The 19302-nt window shown below is 41.0% G+C and overlaps 1 protein-coding gene and 1 long non-coding RNA gene across 3 annotated transcripts; one reads left to right on the forward strand and one right to left on the reverse strand.

The window, feature by feature from the left end:
• Positions 1-541: 541 nt before the first annotated feature.
• LOC106563294 (ADP-ribosylation factor-like protein 3) lies at positions 542-6751 on the reverse strand. 2 transcript variants are annotated; one of them, XM_014128769.2, is made up of 6 exons: positions 6453-6751; positions 5155-5298; positions 4487-4603; positions 4332-4382; positions 3967-4152; positions 542-1405 (listed from the first exon to the last, which is right to left on the reverse strand). In XM_014128769.2, exons 1-6 carry the CDS (start codon positions 6453-6455, stop codon positions 1358-1360), a joined length of 549 nt encoding a protein of 182 aa, XP_013984244.1. In that variant the 5' UTR covers positions 6456-6751; the 3' UTR covers positions 542-1357. The 2 variants fall into 2 exon arrangements, with proteins under 2 accessions (XP_013984244.1, XP_013984243.1); XM_014128768.2 differs by lacking the exon at positions 6453-6751 and having other exon boundaries at positions 5155-5331.
• A 6414-nt stretch (positions 6752-13165) lies between these two features.
• LOC106563292 (uncharacterized) lies at positions 13166-13807 on the forward strand. Its single transcript, XR_001319227.2, has 2 exons — positions 13166-13224; positions 13495-13807. It is a non-coding gene; the product is annotated as an uncharacterized lncRNA (long non-coding RNA).
• The last annotated feature ends 5495 nt before the right edge of the window (positions 13808-19302 follow it).

The following is a 19302-nucleotide window of genomic DNA, read 5'->3' on the forward strand; positions in this document are numbered from 1 at the left end:
TATGTCATAAATAAAATTGGATTTTGATTTGCACATAAAATAACTTTTGAGGTTAAATTCCCATGTACCGGAGAAAAAATACAAGTTAAATGGGTTGCCATCACATTTTCAACTCTATTGACGTTTTTGTCACAAAAACGGATTCGTTAGCCTTATAGCAAATTTGCCCCACAGTGTGGGTCGGCTACCTACATGATGAGATTATTATGGATAATAAGAGCGATAAAATGTGTTTGTTAAATGGTGGTCAAGCATCGATCATCATGTCACCAGACTAAGACCCTCGATACTTATTGAAAAGGTGCGTCAAGCTCATCACCGTGCACTTTCACAACCCTGTAAAATTCATCATCATTTATTTCGTCTCTAGTCTAACAAACGGCATGCTTTAACGAGTCGTAGTGGGAGGACCACATAACATCATTGCGTGACTGCAAGTTTACTTCGATATGATAGTTATTATATCAATATTTGCGAATAAAGGCATTTCAACTGCCATTTCTCGCATAATTTATTTTACCGACACAAAAAGATCAGACCATTTTGAACAAACATATTTTATTTGTTCATGCTTCAGGTAATTAAATTGGCATGAAATGTTTGGATGGAAACCTGGTTACTGATACAGAGCAGGATATTTCCCTGCCCCACTGGTACTAAGGACAGAGTTTCAATCACATACACGCAACAAAGTACCCACTGGGCAAAAACTGGTTGAATCAACGTTGATTCCACATCATTTCAACCCCCCCAAAAAAATCTATGTGATGACGTTGAATCAACGTGGAAAACTAAATGTTATCAACGTAAGGGCATGTTGTGGTTTTTTTCACCAAACTTTTAACCTAAATCCAATGACATGGTGAAATATTTTGTTTATTTCACGCTGAATTCATGTTAGTTGACAACTCAACCAAATGTAAATCAGAACTAGATGTTGGAACTGATGTCTGTGCCCAGTGGGTAGTGTTTATTCAGCTGTTAATCCTTAAAAAAACTACTTTCATAATGTAGACATCTTCATAATTAAGCCTCCTGACTATTACAAAAAGGTGGCAAAAGTAAGCACACAGAAATAATAGTTGAGTAATATCTGAATAATTAAAATGTTTAAATAATAACGTATATACAGTATATACAACTCGAGAAGCATGAATAAAATGCTGGTAATGTCAACATTACAGAACATTTAAAGTATTTGCTCTATTGCAACTGGCTCATGATCTATTAAAAAAAATATCACAATACTTTTAAAACATATTATGACAGCAAGTCAAAAGCTTTGATAATGAACACCACTCCACCTTTCACCTCCTACCCTTCGTTTGAGTCTTTGGGAATAAGTATGCCCCTGGCGTCACTTCTTACGAACTGCTATGTTCTTGCACACCCATGTCATGCCATCCTATAAAGTAAGTAAACAGACACATATTACATCGGCACAGTATTAAAACGTTAGTGTGCAATCAGTGTCTATGAGGCTCTCTAAATGTGCATACAGTATGTGTGTGTTGTGTGCAAATGTAGTGTATAGGCAGTTTGTGTGTACAGTGCATTCTTGACTTTTCCACATCTTGTTACGTTAACACCTTATTCTAAAATGGATTAAATTAATATTTTTCCTCAGGTTTTTAGGAATGTTTGCTAATTTATAAAAAATTTATAAACAGAAAAAAAAAACATTTACATCATAAGTATTCAGACCCTTTGCGATGAGACTCGAAATTGAGCCATTTACATTTACATTTAAGTCATTTAGCAGACGCTCTTATCCAGAGCGACTTACAAATTGGTGCATTCACCTTATAATATCCAGTGGAACAACCACTTTACAATAGTGCATCTAAATCTTTTAAGGGGGGGGTTAGAAGGATTACTTTATCCTATCCCAGGTATTCCTTGAAGAGGTGGGGTTTCAGGTGTCTCCGGAAGGTGGTGATTGACTCCGCTGTCCTGGTGTCGTGAGGGAGCTTGTTCCACCATTGGGGTGCCAGAGCAGCGAACAGTTTTGACTGGGCTGAGCGGGAACTGTGCTTCCTCAGAGGTAGGGAGGCGAGCAGGCCAGAGGTGGATGAACAGAGTGCCCTTGTTTGGGTGTAGGGCCTGATCAGAGCCTGAAGGTACGGAGGTGCCGTTCCCCTCACAGCTCCGTAGGCAAGCACCATGGTCTTGTAGCGGATGCGAGCTTCGACTGGAAGCCAGTGGAGAGAGCGGAGGAGCGGGGTGACGTGAGAGAACTTGGGAAGGTTGAACACCAGACGGGCTGCGGCGTTCTGGATGAGCCCAGGTGCATCCTGTTTCCATTGATCATCCTTGAGATGTTTCTACAACTTGATTGGAGTCCACCTGTGGTAAATTCAATTCATTGGACATGATTTGTAAAGGCCTGTCTATATAAGGTCCCACAGTTGACAGTGCATGTCAGAGAGGAAAACCAAGCCATGAGGTCGAAGGAATTGTCTGTAGAGCTCTGCCACATGATTGTGTCGAGGCACAGATCTATGGAAGGGTAACAAAACATGTTTGAAGCATTGAAGGTCCCCAAGAACACAGTCGCCTCCATCATTCTTAAATGGAAGAAGTTTGGAACCACAAAGACTCTCCCTAGAGCTGGCCGCCCGGCCAAACTGAGCAATCGGGGGAGAAGGGACTTGTTCAAAGGGGGTGACCAAGAACCTGAAGGTCACTTTGAAAGAGCTCCAGAGTTCCTCTGTGGAGATGGGAGAACCTTCCAGAAGGACAACCATCTCTGCAGCACTCCACCAATCAAAATGTATAGTAGAGTGGCCAGACGGAAGCCAATCCTCAGTAAAAAGGCACATGACAGCCAGCTTGGAGTTTGCCAAAAGGCTTCTAAAGGACACTCAGACCATGAGAAACAAGATTCTCTGGTCTAATGAAAACAAGATTGAACTCTTTGGCCTGAATGCCAAAGAGTGGTAACATCCGTACGGTGAAATATGGTGGTGGCAGCATCATGCTGTGGGGATGTTTTTCAGCGGCGGGGACTGGGAGACTAGTCAGGTTGAATGGAGCAAAGTACAGAGAGATCCTTGATGAAAACCTGCTTCAGAGCGCTCAGGACAACAACCCTTCCAACAGGACAACAATCCTAAGCACATAACCAAGACAACACAGGGGTGGCTTCAAGGCCTCCCGAGTGGTGCAGTGGTCTAAGGCACTGCATCGCAGTGCTAGCTGTGCCACTAGAGATTCTGGGTTCGAGTCCAGGCTCTGTTGAGCCAGCCGCGACTGGGAGACCCATGGGGTGGCGCACAATTGGCCCAGCATCGTCTGGGTTAGGGGAGGGTTTGGCTGGCAGGGATGTCCTTGTCCCATTGCACACTAGAGACTCCTGTGGCGGGCCGTGCGCAGTGCACCCTGACGTGGTCGCCAGGTGTACGCCAGGTGTACAGCTCGCTTCCGGGTTAAGTGGGCATTGTGTCAAGAAGCAGTGCGGCTTGGTTGGGTTGTGTTTCGGGGGACGCATTGGCTCTCGACCATCGCCTCTCCCGAGTCCGTACGGGAGTTGCAGCGATGAGACAAGACTGTAACTACTAATTGGATACCACGAAATTGGGGAGAAAAAGGGGCTAAAAAAAGAATAAGTATATATATTTTTTTAAATTACAAAAAGGATTGGCTTCGGGACAAGTCTCTGAATGTCCTTGAGTGGCCCAGCTAGAGCCCGGACTTGAATCCGATCAAACATCTCTGGAGAGACCTGAAAATAGCTGTGCAGCGACGTGCCCATCCAACCTGACAGAGCTTGAGAGGATCTGCAAATACAGGTGTGCCAAGCTTGTAGCGTCATACCCAAGAAGACTCAAGGCTGTAATCGCTGCCAAAGGTGCAACAAAGTACTGAGTAATGGGTCTGAATACTTATGTAAATGTGATATTTCAGTTTTTTCTTTTTAATACATTTGCAAAAATGACTAAACCACCGTAGATGTGTGTTTTATACCTGTACTCCCTCTGCGGTAATTGCAGAGCAGGCCTGGATCTGCCATACCCGGTCTCTAATGGTGTGCAGGTTGAGGCCCTCAGCTAGCTCTGATGCAGGAGCCGCAGTCATCAGGTCCTGCTTGTTGGCAAATATCAACAGTGGCACCATGCTCAACTTCTCTTCTTCCATCAACTCAGCTAGCTCCTGTGTGTGTGTGTGTGTGTGTGTGTGTGTGTGTGTGTGTGTGTGTGTGTGTGTGTGTGTGTGTGTGTGTGTAAGAGAAGGGTGGGGGAGGGGGTCAATCAATAACTGCATCAAAATAGGGATATCAGAAGACAGCTGAATAGAATATTGTGCATTTTTACAGACTGGTGCCGCTTTACCTGACCGGTCTCTTCAAAGCGTTTCCTGTCTGAACTGTCAATCACATAGATCTGTGACGAAGATGGACCGAGGAGAGTATTAGTGACAGATAGCTTGATATGGTTGAACCTTTCTGTCTCCATTTATTTGTGGTCAGAATACTTTTTGGACCTACCAGTACGTCTGTGTTCTCAAAGTAGTTCCTCCAGTACGGGCGGATCTTGCGCTGGCCTCCAATGTCCCAAACATTTAGTTTAAATCCCTGGGACTGCATGCTCTTTATGTTGAATCCCTGTGGACAGAGGAGGAGAGTGCCCATTAATGCAATGCTTTGGACAGTTGGTGATCACTGCGAGCATGTGTAACTATGCTTTCATGAGTGTCTGAGCTGTGTTTATGCTATGGTCTATATCCAGGGTTGGGCAGGTTACTTCCTAAATGTAATCTATTACAGTTACTAGTTACCTGTCAAATTGTATTCAGTAATGTACATTTTGGAACTCCCAAACTCAGTAATGTAATATGTTTACTTTGTTACTTTTGGATTACTTTCCCCTTAAGAGGCATTAGAAGATCACAAAAAGGATCCATCAAATGCATTTGGTGCGTCATCATAGCGGTCTCTGCATTTTTTTACATTTTATTTTTAATTGGCTACATCATTTCTGAATTTAAAAGTAATCAAAGTAGTCATCTAGTTTTTCAAAAGTATCTGTAATTGAATTACTATATTTTTAATGGTAACGTAACTGATTGCAGGTACTGTTTTTTCTAATAAGATAACATGTAACTGATTACATGTAATCAATTACTCCCCAATCCTGTGTATATCAGTACATTTACCTGAGTAGGGGTGATGTGGCTGACATCCTCTGAGGCCAGCTGTTTAAGCAGGGTGGTCTTGCCAGCGTTGTCCAGCCCTAGCAACAGTAACCGCACCTCCTGGTCAGGAGAGTGCTTCAGTCTTCGCAGAATCGACAGCAAACCCTGCAGTGCATCACACATCAAGGTCAGGTGACATCATGACAAACAACACAAGTTGGTACTTTGGTTATAGCTATGTAATGAGATAAGAACCTAGGTAACAAGGCATTATGTTCAAACACAATTAACAGCAAGTGGTCCAGCTACAAACAACTTCTGTTCTGTTAACAGGGTGACCTGAAAACACATTATTGCATAACAGAGCCAACACACCAGGGCAGAAATAATGCGAGGCCCGAGGCCAGGGGCCGCGGGCAACCTCAGCCAAACTCCCCGGTGTGATTGGGTTTGGCATGGCACAGATTAATCAAGACGAGCCCGAGCTCTGTGTGCAGGAGGCAAGAAGCACTAAGAGCACAGATTTAACGGTTAGCCTCTTGCCATGGCCTACTTTCACAGCACCTTTGATTGGACAGTTGAGTCATGCACAAGAAGACTCTTCCAGTGTTGAGGGAGGCTTAAGAGGTCTTCTTATTCACTGTTGTCACTGTACTTTTTGATCCAGCCAACTAAATAGACAGCAGATTGTCTAGCCACATCCTTGTGATATTGTTAATGTCACAATCACTGTAGATTACATGCAATCTGAGTAGGCAACAAGAATTAGGACTAGCTAAATAAATTGAGAGACTACACGTGTCACAGGTGATTCTGTAGTCAGCTTGGAGGATGAATGTATTTTCAAAGGTTTGGGGTACGTTATTACTGCAGGAATCGGTAATATGGTATCAAGCCGTACTTGTTAGTTTAGGTAACTGATTACCAATCACAAGGTAAAAATGTGTCCATAACATTTGAAACGTCACTGTTATTAGCTAGCTATAGCTTGCCTATGCGTAACCTTACTTGACAGATAAGACATGGTATTATTTGTTATAAAGTTCTGTTCTGACAGTAACAACAGTAATGCATTATTTACATGAATGACAATAAGCATGCCCTGCCAGGTACAGACTTATTGGCAGGGACAGGCTGTACTGTAGCTAACGTTAAGGTTACTAACCCTAGCTAGTTAACTATTAGAAAGCTACGTTAAAGTTAGTCGCGACGCACGTTTTGGATAACTGACTAACGTTACTCTCTCACCCGTACGATATTGCATTTAGCCATATAGCTCAATTCCAACTTTATGTTGATCATATTGCAGGGTTTCTTACCATGGTTTGCTCAGCGAGTGGCTCCTGTTCAGGCTCAGTGAGTGGATTAGCTAGCTAGTAGCATTTGACTGTATTCATTCTGAGAACAGCTGCAAAGCTCCCCGTAGCTATGGTAGCCGTGACGTCAACATAAACAACGACGTGGCCGGGCACGAGACCCATTTATATCTGCGATTATTTCAGTTTTTCTGATTAGGAATTGCCAATCTTAATAAATGATCTTCATTTCCAGTGCTTGTGACTCACTCAGACAAATAGTCTACAGCAGGGATTTCGCAAGTATGGCTAACTGCGGCCAAGAGTATAGGCGAGTGGGTGTGTGTGGAAAGCAAATAAGGTAATATGGCAGATTTGTTGTCACTCAAGACCGTTTTGCGTGGCTGATTGGGCTGCACAACAAGTCGATAAACCGGTAAACAGTGCACTGGTGTATGGTCATCCTGCCGACCTGAGACCTGACCAATAGTGTGCAACTGCAGTCCGCAATTCGGTAGTTCCACCCCTCAAGCATTCCATTGGTACATTCATGAACACCCCCGCTCCCCCCTCGAACAATTCAATTCAAGGGGCTTTATTGGCATGGGAAACATATGTTAACATTGCCTAAGCAAGTGAGGTAGATAGTGTACAAAAGTGAAATAAACAATAAAAATGAACAGTAAACATTACACTCACAGAAGTTCCAAAAGAATAAAGACATTACAAATGCCATATTATGTATATATACAGTGTTGTAACCATATACAAATGGTTAAAGTACAAAAGGGAAAATAAATAGCATAAATATGGGTTATATTTACAATGATGTTTGTTTTTCACTGGTTGACCTTTTCTTGTGGCAACAGGTCACAAATCTTGCTGCTGTGTTGGCACACTGTGGTATTTCACCCAGTAGACAGTAGATATGGGAGTTTATCAAAATCGGGTTTGTTTTCGAATTCTTTGTGGATTTGTGTAATCTGAGGGAAATATGTGTCTCTAATATGGTCATACATTGGGCAGGAGGTTAGAAAGTGCAGCTCAGTTTCCACCTCATTTTGTGGGCAGTGTGCACATAGCCCGTAGACTGTCTTCTCGAACATCTCATTGGTTCCGTGCACCCCACTGTTTACCAGTGTATGGCTAGCTATAGCTACCCCTGTCACCCCTGCCCCTTCTTCAAATCAAAATCACACAAATAATAATACACACAAATCTAAAGGGGTGAATGAGAATATGTACATATAAGTATATGAATGAGCGATGGCATAGGCAAGGTGCAATAGATGGTATAAAATGCAGTATATACATTTACATTTTTGTCATTTAGCAGACGTTCTTATCCAGAGCGACTTACAGTAGTGAATACATACATTTGATTTTCATTTCATGCATTTTTTTTTTTGTACTGGTCCCCAGTGGGAATCGAACCCACAACCCTGGCGTTGCACACACCATGCTGGCATTGCAAACACCATGCTCTACCAAATGAGCCACAGGGAAGGCATATACATGTGATATGAGTAATGCAAGATATGTAAACATTATTAATGTGGCATTATTTAAAGTGGCATTGTTTAAAGTGACTAGTGATCCATTTATTAAAGTGTCCAGTGATTGGGTCTCAATGTAGGCAGCAGCCTCTGAGTTAGTAATTGCTGTTTAGCAGTCTGATGGCCTTGAGATAGAAGCTATTTTTCAATCTCTCGGTCCCAGCTTTGATGCACCTGTACTGACTTCGCCTTCTGGATGATAACAGTGTGAACAGGCAGTGGCTCGGGTGGTTGTTGTCCTTGATGATATTTTTGGCCTTCCTGTGACATCAGGTGCTGTAGGTGTCATGGAGGGCAGGTAGTTTGCCCCCGGTGATGCATTGTGCAGACCTCTGGAGAGCCTTGCGGTTGAGGGCGGTGTAGTTGCCGTACCAGGCTGTGATATAGCCCGACAGGATGCTCTCGATTGTGCATCTGTAAAAGTTTGTCAGGGTTTTGGGTGACAAGCCACATTTCTTCAGCCTCCTGAGGTTGAAGATGCGCTGTTGCGCCTTCTTCACCACACTGTCTGTGTGGGTGTACCATTTCAGATTGTCAGCGATGTGTACGCCAAGGAACTTCAAGCTTTTCACCTTCTCCACTGCTGTCACTTCGATGTGGAAAGGGGGGTGCTCCCTCTGCGGTTTCCTGAAGTCTACGATCATCTTTGTTTTGTTGACGTTGAGGGAGAGGTTAAGCTCCAACTTCTGAGAGTTCAAAACAACTGGGACTGGGAAAAAAACAAGCTCAGACTGGGAAAAATCGTTTTGAACAGTCAACCAACTCGGAATTCTAACTTAGGAACTCGGGCCTCTTTCTAGAGCTCCGACTTTCCGACCTGAAGATTACTGACGTCATGATTTGACCTTATATTTTGTAAGAGTTCCCAGTTGTTTGAACGTGGCATATGTACCACAGTACAGTTGAAGTCGGAAGTTCACATACACTTAGGTTGAAGTCATTAAAACCCGTTTTTCAACGACTCCACAAATTTCTTGTTAACAAACTATAGTTTTGGCATGTCGGTTAGGACATCTACTTTGTGCATGACAAGTAATTTTTCCAACAATTGTTTACAGACATATTATTTCACTTATAACTCACTGTATCACAATTCCAGTGGGTCAGAAGTGTACATACACTAAGTTGACTGTGCCTTTAAACAGCTTGGAAAATTCCAGAAAATGATGTCATGGCTTTAGAAGCTTCTGATAGGATAATTGACATCATTTGAGTCAGTTGAAGGTGTACCTGTGGATGTATTTCAAGGCCTACCTTCAAACTCAGTGCCTCTTTGCTTGACATCATGGGAAAATCAAAAGAAATCAGCCAAGAACTCAGAAAAAAAATTGTAGACCTCAACAAGTCTGGTTCATCCTTGGGAGCAATTTCCAAACTCCTGAAGGTACCACGTTCATCTGTACAAACAATAGTACGCAAGTATAAAAAACCATGGGACCCCGCAGCCGTCATATGTTCTGTCTCCTAGAGATGAACGTACTTTGGTGCGAATCAATCCCAGAACAACAGCAAAGGACCTTGTGAAGATGCTGGAGGAAACAGATACGAAAGTATATATATATATATATACACACACACACACACAGTAAAATGAGTCCGATATCGACATAACCTGAAAGGCCGCTCAGCAAGGAAGAAACCACTGCTCCAAAACCGCCATAAAAAAGCCAGATTACGGTTTGCAACTGTACATGGGGACAAAGATCGTACTTTTTGGAGAAATGTCCTCTGGTCTGATGAAGCAAAAATAGAACTGTTTGGTCATAATGACCATCGCTATGTTTGGAGGAAAAAGGGGGATGCTTGCAAGCCGAAGAACTCCATCCCAACCATGAAGCCCAGAGATGGCAGCATTATGTTGTGGGGGTGCTTTGCTGCAGGAGGGACTGGTGCACTTCACAAACTAGATGGCATCATGAGGGAGGAAAATGATGTGGATATATATTGAAGCAACATCTCGAGACATCAGTCAGGAAGTTAAAGCTTGGTCGCAAATGGGTCTTCCAAATGGACAATGACCCCAAGCATACTTCCAAAGTTGTGGCAAAATGGCTTAAGGACAACAAAGTCAAGGTATTGGAGTGGCCATCACAAAGCCCTGACCTCAACCCTATAGAAAATGTGTGGGCAGAACTGAAAAGGCGTGTGCGAGCAAGGAGGCCTACAAACCTGACTCAGTTCCACCAGCTCTGTCAGGAGGAATGGGACAAAATTCACCCAACTTATTGTGCGAAGCTTAACCCAAGTTAAACAATTTAAAGGAAACGCTACCAAATACTAATTGAGTGTATGTAAACTGACCCACTGGGAATGTGATGAAAGAAACAAAATCTGAAATAAATCATTCTCTCCATTATTATTTGGACATTTCACGTTCTTAAAATAAAGTGGTGATCCTAACTGACCTAAAACAGGGAATTTCTATTTGCATTAAATGTCAGGATTTGTGAAAAACTGAGTTTAAATGTATTTGGTTAAGGTGTATGTAAACTTCCGACTTCAACTGTAAGTGTCCCGATGTTGTTGCTGTTCATACCCTCCTCATTGAGGAGACTATGTGCATGTATCAAGGTGACTTCTAGATGGTTATCAATATTTTTAATTTTTAGTGTAGGTTGCTATCCTACTTGAAATAAAATCATGGGAGGTAGAAAAAATTGCCACATTAGCTACCACCGGCAACACAACCTGGTCTCAGCTGGTCTCTGAGCATTTCCTATTATTCTTTATGTAAATCTGAGACATTCCATTCAGTATGATATGTTAAGTTTCGTATGATATGTATAAATTTGTGGATGTCCATCATCCATTTTGTATGATTTGTTAGAAATTACAATTAGTATAAGAATTACCAAAACGTACAATATGTTACAAATTTGCTAAATTCTGGGCTCTCTAGAGGTCTGCATAATGCATCACCGGGGGCACACTGCCTGCCTTCCAGGACACCTACAGCACCCCATGTCACAGGAAGGCCAAAAAGATAATCACGGCCTGTTCACCCCGCTATCATCCAGAAGGTGAGGTCAGTACAGGTGCATCAAAGAAAGCTGGGACTGAGAGACTGAAAAACAGTTCCTATCTCAAGGCCATCAGACTGTTAAATAGCCATCACTAGCCTGCTTCCACCCGGTTACTCAACCCTGCACCTTAGAGGCTGCTGCCATTTTTACATAGACATGGAATCACTGGTCACTTTAATAATGGAAAACTAGTCACTATAATAATGTTCACATACTGCTTTACTCATTTCATATGTATACACTGTATTCTATTCTACTGTATTTTAGTCAATGTGTCACGTCCTGACCAGTATAAGGGTTATTTGTTATTGTAGTTTGGTCAGGACGTGGCAGAGGGTATTTTGTTTATGTGGTTCGGGGGGGGTGATTTATGTAGTAGGGTGTTTGATTTATTATTTATGGGTTTTGGTCTATGTTTTGTATTTCTATTTTCTTTCTGGTTTGTTGTATTTCTATGTTTAGGTTGATGGGGGTTGGACTCTCAATTGGAGGCAGGTGCTTTCTCGTTGCCTCTGATTGAGAGTCCTATATATGGGTAATTATTTGGTTTGGTGTTGTGGTAGATTGTTTCTTGTTTTGCCTGTGTGAGCATGACAAGACTGGTTTGTTGTTCGTGCGTTCTTCGTTTTATTATTTTGGTGTTATCTTTATTTAAAATAAGTAACAAGATGAGCATCCACATTCCTGCTGCGTTTTGGTCCTCCATTCCCGACGACAACGGTTACACAATGCCACGCCGACATTGCTCGTCCTAATATTTATTTCTTAATTCCATTATTTTACCTTTAGATGTGTGTATTGTTGTGAATTGTTAGATACTACTGTATTGTTGGAGCTAGGAACCCAAGCTTTTCTCTACACCAGCGATAATATCCGCTTAATATGTATGTGACCAATAAAATTTGATTTCAGAGTTCCTAGTTCCCAGTTCTTTTGAATGCGGCATTACACAGAACAATGTTTGTAATTGCTGACTATTCTTTTGAGTTCTGACGATACATTTTGTGTGACGTCGGAGCTCCAGTCCACCCACACAAGTCGCGTGCAACTCCATCGTATTGTGGAGTTGAGTTTAAGCAATTTTTCCCAGTCGGAGCTTGTTTTTTTTTACTTGTTCCCAGGTCTTGTGAGTACACTAGTCGGAAGTCTGAGATGTCCGAGTTCCCAGTTGTTTTGTACAAGGCATCAATAGATGGGTTAGCTGACAATGTCACAAAAACAATGTGCACTCTTTAATGGGGCAGAAGTCAATTGGGTTGTTTTGATTCTGGATGACCAGATAGCTACCAACAATGACAAAAAACTACCACGTGGGGAATTGGAGGTGACTCATTGCAGCTAGTTTCATCTTGTTCTTGATACAGTGTCTTGTTTTGAGGTATTTTGACTGATTTCATGTCAATGCTAATGTAACAGTATAGCTGCCGTCCCTCTCCTCCTCGCCCTACCTGGGCTCGAACCAGGGACCCTCTGCACACATCAACAGCCATCCTTGAAGCATCGTTACCCATCGCTCCACAAAAGCCGCGGCCCTTGCAGAACAAGGGGAACAACTACTTCAAGGTCTCAGAGCGAGTGACGTCACCGATTGAAACGCTATTAGCGCGCACCACTGCTAACTAGCTAGCCATTTCACATCGGTTACACTAATATAGCAATAAAAATCCCTAGCTAGCCAACCAACTGTAAAAATGTATGAGACACAAGTGCAAATGTATTTATGTTCAATAAACATTGGCGACAAAATATTGTTGCCGACGTGTAAACTAAGCCAACCCTGTCAGTTTTACCTCAGTTGCACGTTTGTTTTGTTGCTAAACTCCTTTAAAAAAAAATTCCATGGACATTTGAATCCTACAGACGAAGAACCGTATATGTGACATTTTTCAAAAAAACGAGATATACATGAAAAATCATTATTGGACACCCTTTTTCTATAGTGAACCGGTTTCACAAGCTTTCCACGCGCTAATTAACAATATGTTTAAATTTAAAGATAGGCTCTCGTGGAATAACCGTTTATGTGCACCACTCAGAATTGACGGACAAGCGCACAACTTTTCTGTTGCTGATGAAAATCACCGAAATGTGGGAAAGAAACGTAAAACAAAACTAAAAGAATGGAAAGACAGGCAAAGGAAGATCTTACGGGATGCGGGAAAACCCTATACAAATCGTAAGGGTCAAGAAAAAACTGGGAAAAGCTGTCCAAAAGAGGTATGTGGAAGAACCGTATATCAAACAATCAAGCTAGCTAGCTATAGAGTACAGTAACTAACATGTATGTTCTGGGTTGTCTAATTTGTAACTATAGAGAAAACATATTAGCTAAAGTTCGTTGGCTACTACCTTATACATTATCGTTACAAATGTTATTGCTAGATTATAGAAGAAACATAGCTAGCTACTTTTTGTCCATCCACCGGATGATTCGACATGGCTACAGTAGCTAGCTAGTTATATGTAACGTTACACTGTATCCTGCAGGGAAGAGCGTGTTCCACGACGTGCAGAAAGGATTGTGGAAAGTTGATTGATGAGCGCAAGCTGCATCTGTTCAACAGTTTCTACACTGTCCCATACGAGAAACAACAAGCACAACCAGCAAAACCATTCAAGGTGATGAGGATGCAATGTGAAGACTTCAGTCACCTCCCAGATTCTGTTCTCAAGCGACCAGCTGGACTACAGATCACTTCAGTGAGGTGGTTAAAAGTCACATGTATTGCACAGAGAATAGTTTACTAACATCCCATCAACATGCAACATGTTGTTCTAACAATAAAATATCCTAATGATTCCCTTTTTTTATTCATTACAATATACATCTCTGTCACCACATTTAGCATCAACTCTAAGCAGTTAATACTTATTTACTGCTGTCACCTCAGTACAGAAGGACGTTTCTTGCCTTTAGCATGGGTTTAACGCAATTCAAAACTTAATTGCAGATCATAGTGTTAAACGCAAAGAGAATGGTTTTCTGAACGTTTTGTAATATTGACCTTAGGGACCTGCATAATGGACACGCATATTGGCACATGACATTGATCCATATTTGATATGTACAAGTTGTACTTCTTTTGATTTAATTAATTTAATTGTATTCTATTTTTGTAGTTATTCTATGGTATGTTCACATTGAGGGCTTCATTTTAAATGAGACTAAGATTTCATGACTCAACTTTTAAGAAAAGTCATCGGTGCTAAAGTTGATAGACCACCTTTAAATGAACCTCCATTAAATGAATTAACTACATATTGCATTTAAGTTATTTACATGAAGGGCATCTGTACTTGAAAGTACTTAAAACATCATATCAGGTATTAAAAAAGGACATCTTACAAGTGTCATGCAAAATGTCACATATACTGTTCTTCCACAAACTGAAATCATCACTGGAGATATACTGTTCTTCCACAAACTGAAATCATCACTGGAGATATACTGTTCTTCCACATTCTAAAAATTAAAACGGCAATAAAAAAAGTATTTTTTGAAATAACAAAAAAATATCAATTGTTGTTGGAAGATATGAGTATGGTGAATTATTTGTCAACCATAAAACACCCAATGTGGTACACACAATGAATAATATAAAAATAACTGATTATCTTAAAATGGAAAAATTGTCACATATATGGTTCTTCGTCTGTAGGATTCATTTAATGTAAAGAAAACCAGTATACATACAAGAATACAAATAGACATGCTAAGGGGTACAACAAATTACACAACCTTAAAACAATCAATGCGTGTTTCTTTTAACAGCTTTATTTGAAATATGTTGAATGGTCTTAATGTACTGCTCAAATTCCTTATAGAAAACTTTTTTTTTTTGTGAAATTATATTTATCAATATTACATTTTTCCATTAGCACAATTAGATTTGAGGTAAAATTGTTTTTCCTTATTATGGTTAAGGAAACCGAGCATGTCACTGTTGTCGTAGGAAGGTAGCGGACCAAAGTGCAGCGTGTGTGTCGTTCCACATTTTATTTTCACTGTGAAACTATGCAATATATACAAACTAAAAAAATTAAAAAAAATAAATAAAAAAGACTCATAGATGAAACATACACTAACTCAAAACATCTCCCACAAACCCAGGTGGGGGAAAACACCTACTTAAGTATGATCTCCAATTAGAGACAATGACCAGTTGCCTCTAATTGGAGATCATCCCAAACAAAACCCAACATAGAATTACAAAACTAGAACATAACAGAACCCCCCCCCCGTCACGCGCTGACCTACCATAGAAAATTGGTGAGTCAACTGGATTAAGCGAGCGTAGGTCAAGAAGGTGAGGTTGTCACGATATTGGTGAGTCAACTGGATTAAGCGAGGGTAGGTCAAGAAGGTGAGGTTGTCATGATCGCTTGTAGAGACGGACCAAGGCGCAGCAGATGTTGAGTTCCATATTATTTATTATAGTGAAACTTTGAACAAAACAAATAAAGAAACAACAAAATGTGACTAAGTGGTGCACATGCACAAAACAAGATCCCACAAACACAGGTGGGAAAAATAACTACTTAAATATGATCCCAAATTAGAGACAATGATTACCAGCTGCCTCTAATTGGGAATCATACAAAACACCAACATAGAAAAAGAAAGTAGAACACAACATAGATATACTAGATCACCCCCTAGTCACACAATGACCTACTACACCATAAAGAAACAATGGCTCTATGGTCAGGGCGTGACAGAGGTCTGGCTATGCCTCTAAACATGAGTTCCAGATGGAATAGCGTCAAAGACTATAGTGTTCTCTCTAGGTGTTACAGGGATATTGTAACGAGATAAAAATTCCTCATAATTGAGTAACAATCCTTCTACATTACAAAGTTCAGTCACCAGCAGGATATGATTATTAAACCAGTTCTTAAAATAAAGACTTTTTTCTATACAAAATATCCTTGTGCCAAATGAAATACCTACAGTGCCTTGCGAAAGTATTCGGCCCCCTTTAACTTTTCGACCTTTTGACACATTTCAGGCTTCAAACATAAAGATATAAAACTGTAATTTTTTGTGAAGAATCAACAACAAGTGGGACACAATTATGAAGTGGAACGAAATTTATTGGATATTTCAAACTTTTTTAACAAATAAAAAACTGAAAAATTGGCCGTGCAAAATTATTCTGAATATGTGTCAAAAGGTTGAAAAGTTCAAGGGGGCCGAATACTTTAGCAAGGCACTGTATGCGGGGAGAAATTGTTTATATATTAACGACCACGCTAAGAATACTTGTCTATGAAAAGCAGATCATTTTGTAAGAATCTTATACAGTTTATAGTTACAAAGTAACAAAATTGAGGCCACCAAAACAGGAGAAGATATGAGGGATGAGATTCCAAACTGAAGACGGATTCTTTAAGAAATGTTTAGTCCAATTTATCTTAAGTATTATTCAAAATAAGAAAATAAAAACAATTGAGATCACCATATTCATAATGACAGATTTCCTAATATAATGTATACGATTTTTCCAGATGAAGTTGAAATGGCTTATAGTAGAGTGAGAAACCACAGGAGTTGGTGACCACTGCATCTGGATGATCTTCGTCCCACTGTGCAGCGCATCAAATTAGAAGGTAAGCAGATGCCTGTTAAACCAGATGTCTAAAATTAGAAAAAGCACTGTAATATGATGTATATGTGATAAATGACAGAATCCCAGGTGTAATAGTTAGAAATTCCTGAGGGTCTAATGGAACCTTGTGTGAGGAACTTGGTTATAGATTAGGATGAACCAAGTCAGTACTAAGGTACTGGGTGACAAGTGATTGAAAGTGTTATTTGCGCATGGTGTCCTTACCTGAGGGGAGGCATGGGTTTTTAAAGAATTGTTGTATATGGTGTCCTTAACCGGTGTCACAGTTGTTGTAAGAGACGGACCAAGGTGCAGCGTTTGTTGAGTTCCACATAGTTATTTAAAGTGAAACTTCCTTAACCAAAACAACAAACAAGCACCAATACAAACAATATCCCACAAACACAGGTGGGAAAAATGGCTACCTAAATATGATCCCCAATTAGAGGCAACGATTACCAGCTGTCTCTAATTGGGAACCATACAAAACACCAACATAGAAATATTGAACTAGAACACCCCCTAGTCACGCCCTGACCTACTACACCATAGAGAACCAAGGGCTCTCTATGGTCAGGGCATGACACCTGAGGGAAGGCACAGGTTTTTAAAGAATGGTTGTGTATGGTGTTCTTACCTGAGGGAAGGCACAGGTTTTTAAAGAATGGTTGTGTAAGGTGTCCTTACCTGATGGAAGGCACAGGTTTTTAAAGAATGGTTGTGTATGGTGTCCTTACCTGAGGGAAGACATTGGTTTTGTTTTGATATATGTATAATTGGTGGGATTATAGATTTGGTGTGGTACAATTGTTGAATGAATTGAGTGTATTGATAACAGTGAATGGATATATGCTAGTCAATATCAAGAATTTCTATGTGCTGAAATAAATCTAGACTGGTATAGACAACAAGTCTTTAAGACTAGTACAAGAAGGGATACATTTAAGAATTGCGTTTTGGGAAAGACATGTATGTGAGTTTACTCTTCCATTACATCCACAAGAGAGGAGACAGAGAGACACCCGTACTGAAGTTAAAATACAATTGAAACCAATTGTGGTTATTTACCACACGTATGTGGAACCACTTACAGTAGCGTGGTTAGTGAATAAATGTAGTGAAACTAAAGAAGAAGAGGGGTTAGAGAAAATAGAACTGCGTTGGGTATATCACCCTATGTTAGGTTCTACTACCTGTTTACGGGGATAGAACTGGGTTTTTCTACAGTACCATACAGATAAGTCACTCAGTCCACATTACATAGAACCTGATTAAAACCAAATCACGGGGCACCATGACAGATTCAACCAAAGGCAGTGCAGAGACAGTGGGTCCCACACCAACGAATGCTGGGCCTCACCTCTCTGACACTGCCCTGACTGATGCTGAGCTTTTCGTGGACGGTTCTGCATATATAGATCAAACTACAGGGAAGAAACATGCAGGGTTTGGTATTGTAACAATTGATAGAACCACTCACATACAACAACCATTACCAGATACCTTCTCAGCTCAACAGGCTGAACTTTTGGCACTAACCACTGCCTGTAACATGAGAGAAGGGAAAAGGGTTACACTTTTCTTCGATTCTGCTTATGCAATAGGGGTTTGTCTCTCCTGGTGTGGTGTCTGGAGGAGTAGGGGTTTTCACAATGCTTGTGGAAGTACTATTCGAAATATGAGGCTGATGAGGCTGCTAAATTGGCTGCCTCAAAGTGTCATAGCCACTCCATGTTCTTCTCTGCTACTGTTGGGAAAGACACTGATGATTTGGCATCTAAACAGGCTTTGGATGTTGGTTCTCATTTGGTATGACAACAGCGGGGTTGTAAACTTGACACAGTTTCTAAAATTTGGAGACAGACTGTCTGGCAGACAGTGAATGCCAGCTTGTCTTATCACCTCTGTTTGCCAAGTGGCCCATGGTATGGCCCATTTGTCAAGGGGGGATATGATTGGTTTTGTCCAAATTTGACTCAGCATGTGAAACAGTTTCTGTTCCGATGTGCTACGTGCATGCAATTTAACATTGCCAAAGGAACACCTCTGAAACCAGGTCATTTCCCTACGCTAAGAGGACCATTTGTCCATCTTGCCATGGATTTTATAGATCTTGCAGAAAGAAAAGAAAGGAAAAGGTACTGTTTAGTCTTTATTGACAGGTTCACCTAGGTGGGTGGAGGCATTTCCCACCACACACTGTGATGCTAAGACAGTAGCAAAGCTACTAGTGAGGGAGATAAAATCTCAGGAACACCAAATCTAGGTATTATCTGCAGACAACGGTACCCACTTCACTGGTGATGTAGTGAAGCAGGTAGCCATAATGATGGGTGTGGACCAGAAGTTTGTGTCCATCTACCACCCCCAGAGTAATGGGGTTACAAAGAGAGCTAACCAATCCATTAAACAAGGGTTAGCTTCGGCATGCCACTCCACCAATAAATCTTGGGTGGATTGTTTACCACTGGTGTTAATGAAAATGTGAAGTAGTGTTAATAAAGGCCTGGGGTGCACACCACATTAAATGTTCACAGGAAGACCCATGAATGTTCCTGCACACAGACCCATGACTGACAGACAAATAGACCTCACTCTAGCTGAAGTAGAACATGAAAGAGCTAACTACTATTGTCAGATCTCTCCACTCTCACACTAGGAAAGCTCAGGAGGAGGTACCAGGTGA

Source organism: Salmo salar, chromosome ssa11, assembly GCF_905237065.1.
Source record: "Salmo salar chromosome ssa11, Ssal_v3.1, whole genome shotgun sequence".
Lineage (NCBI taxonomy): Eukaryota > Metazoa > Chordata > Actinopteri > Salmoniformes > Salmonidae > Salmo > Salmo salar.

Bases quoted from the DNA above. Each gene is read 5' to 3' on its own strand.
- LOC106563294 (XM_014128768.2), bottom strand. From the start codon at position 5,316: ATGTGTGATGCACTGCAGGGTTTGCTGTCGATTCTGCGAAGACTGAAG. The intron at 4,604-5,154 runs GTAAATGTACTG...CTCTGTCCACAG, and splicing joins GCCACATCACCCCTACTCAG to GGATTCAACATAAAGAGCAT. The intron at 1,406-3,966 runs GTATAAAACACA...CTTACTTTATAG, and splicing joins TTACCGCAGAGGGAGTACAG to GATGGCATGACATGGGTGTG.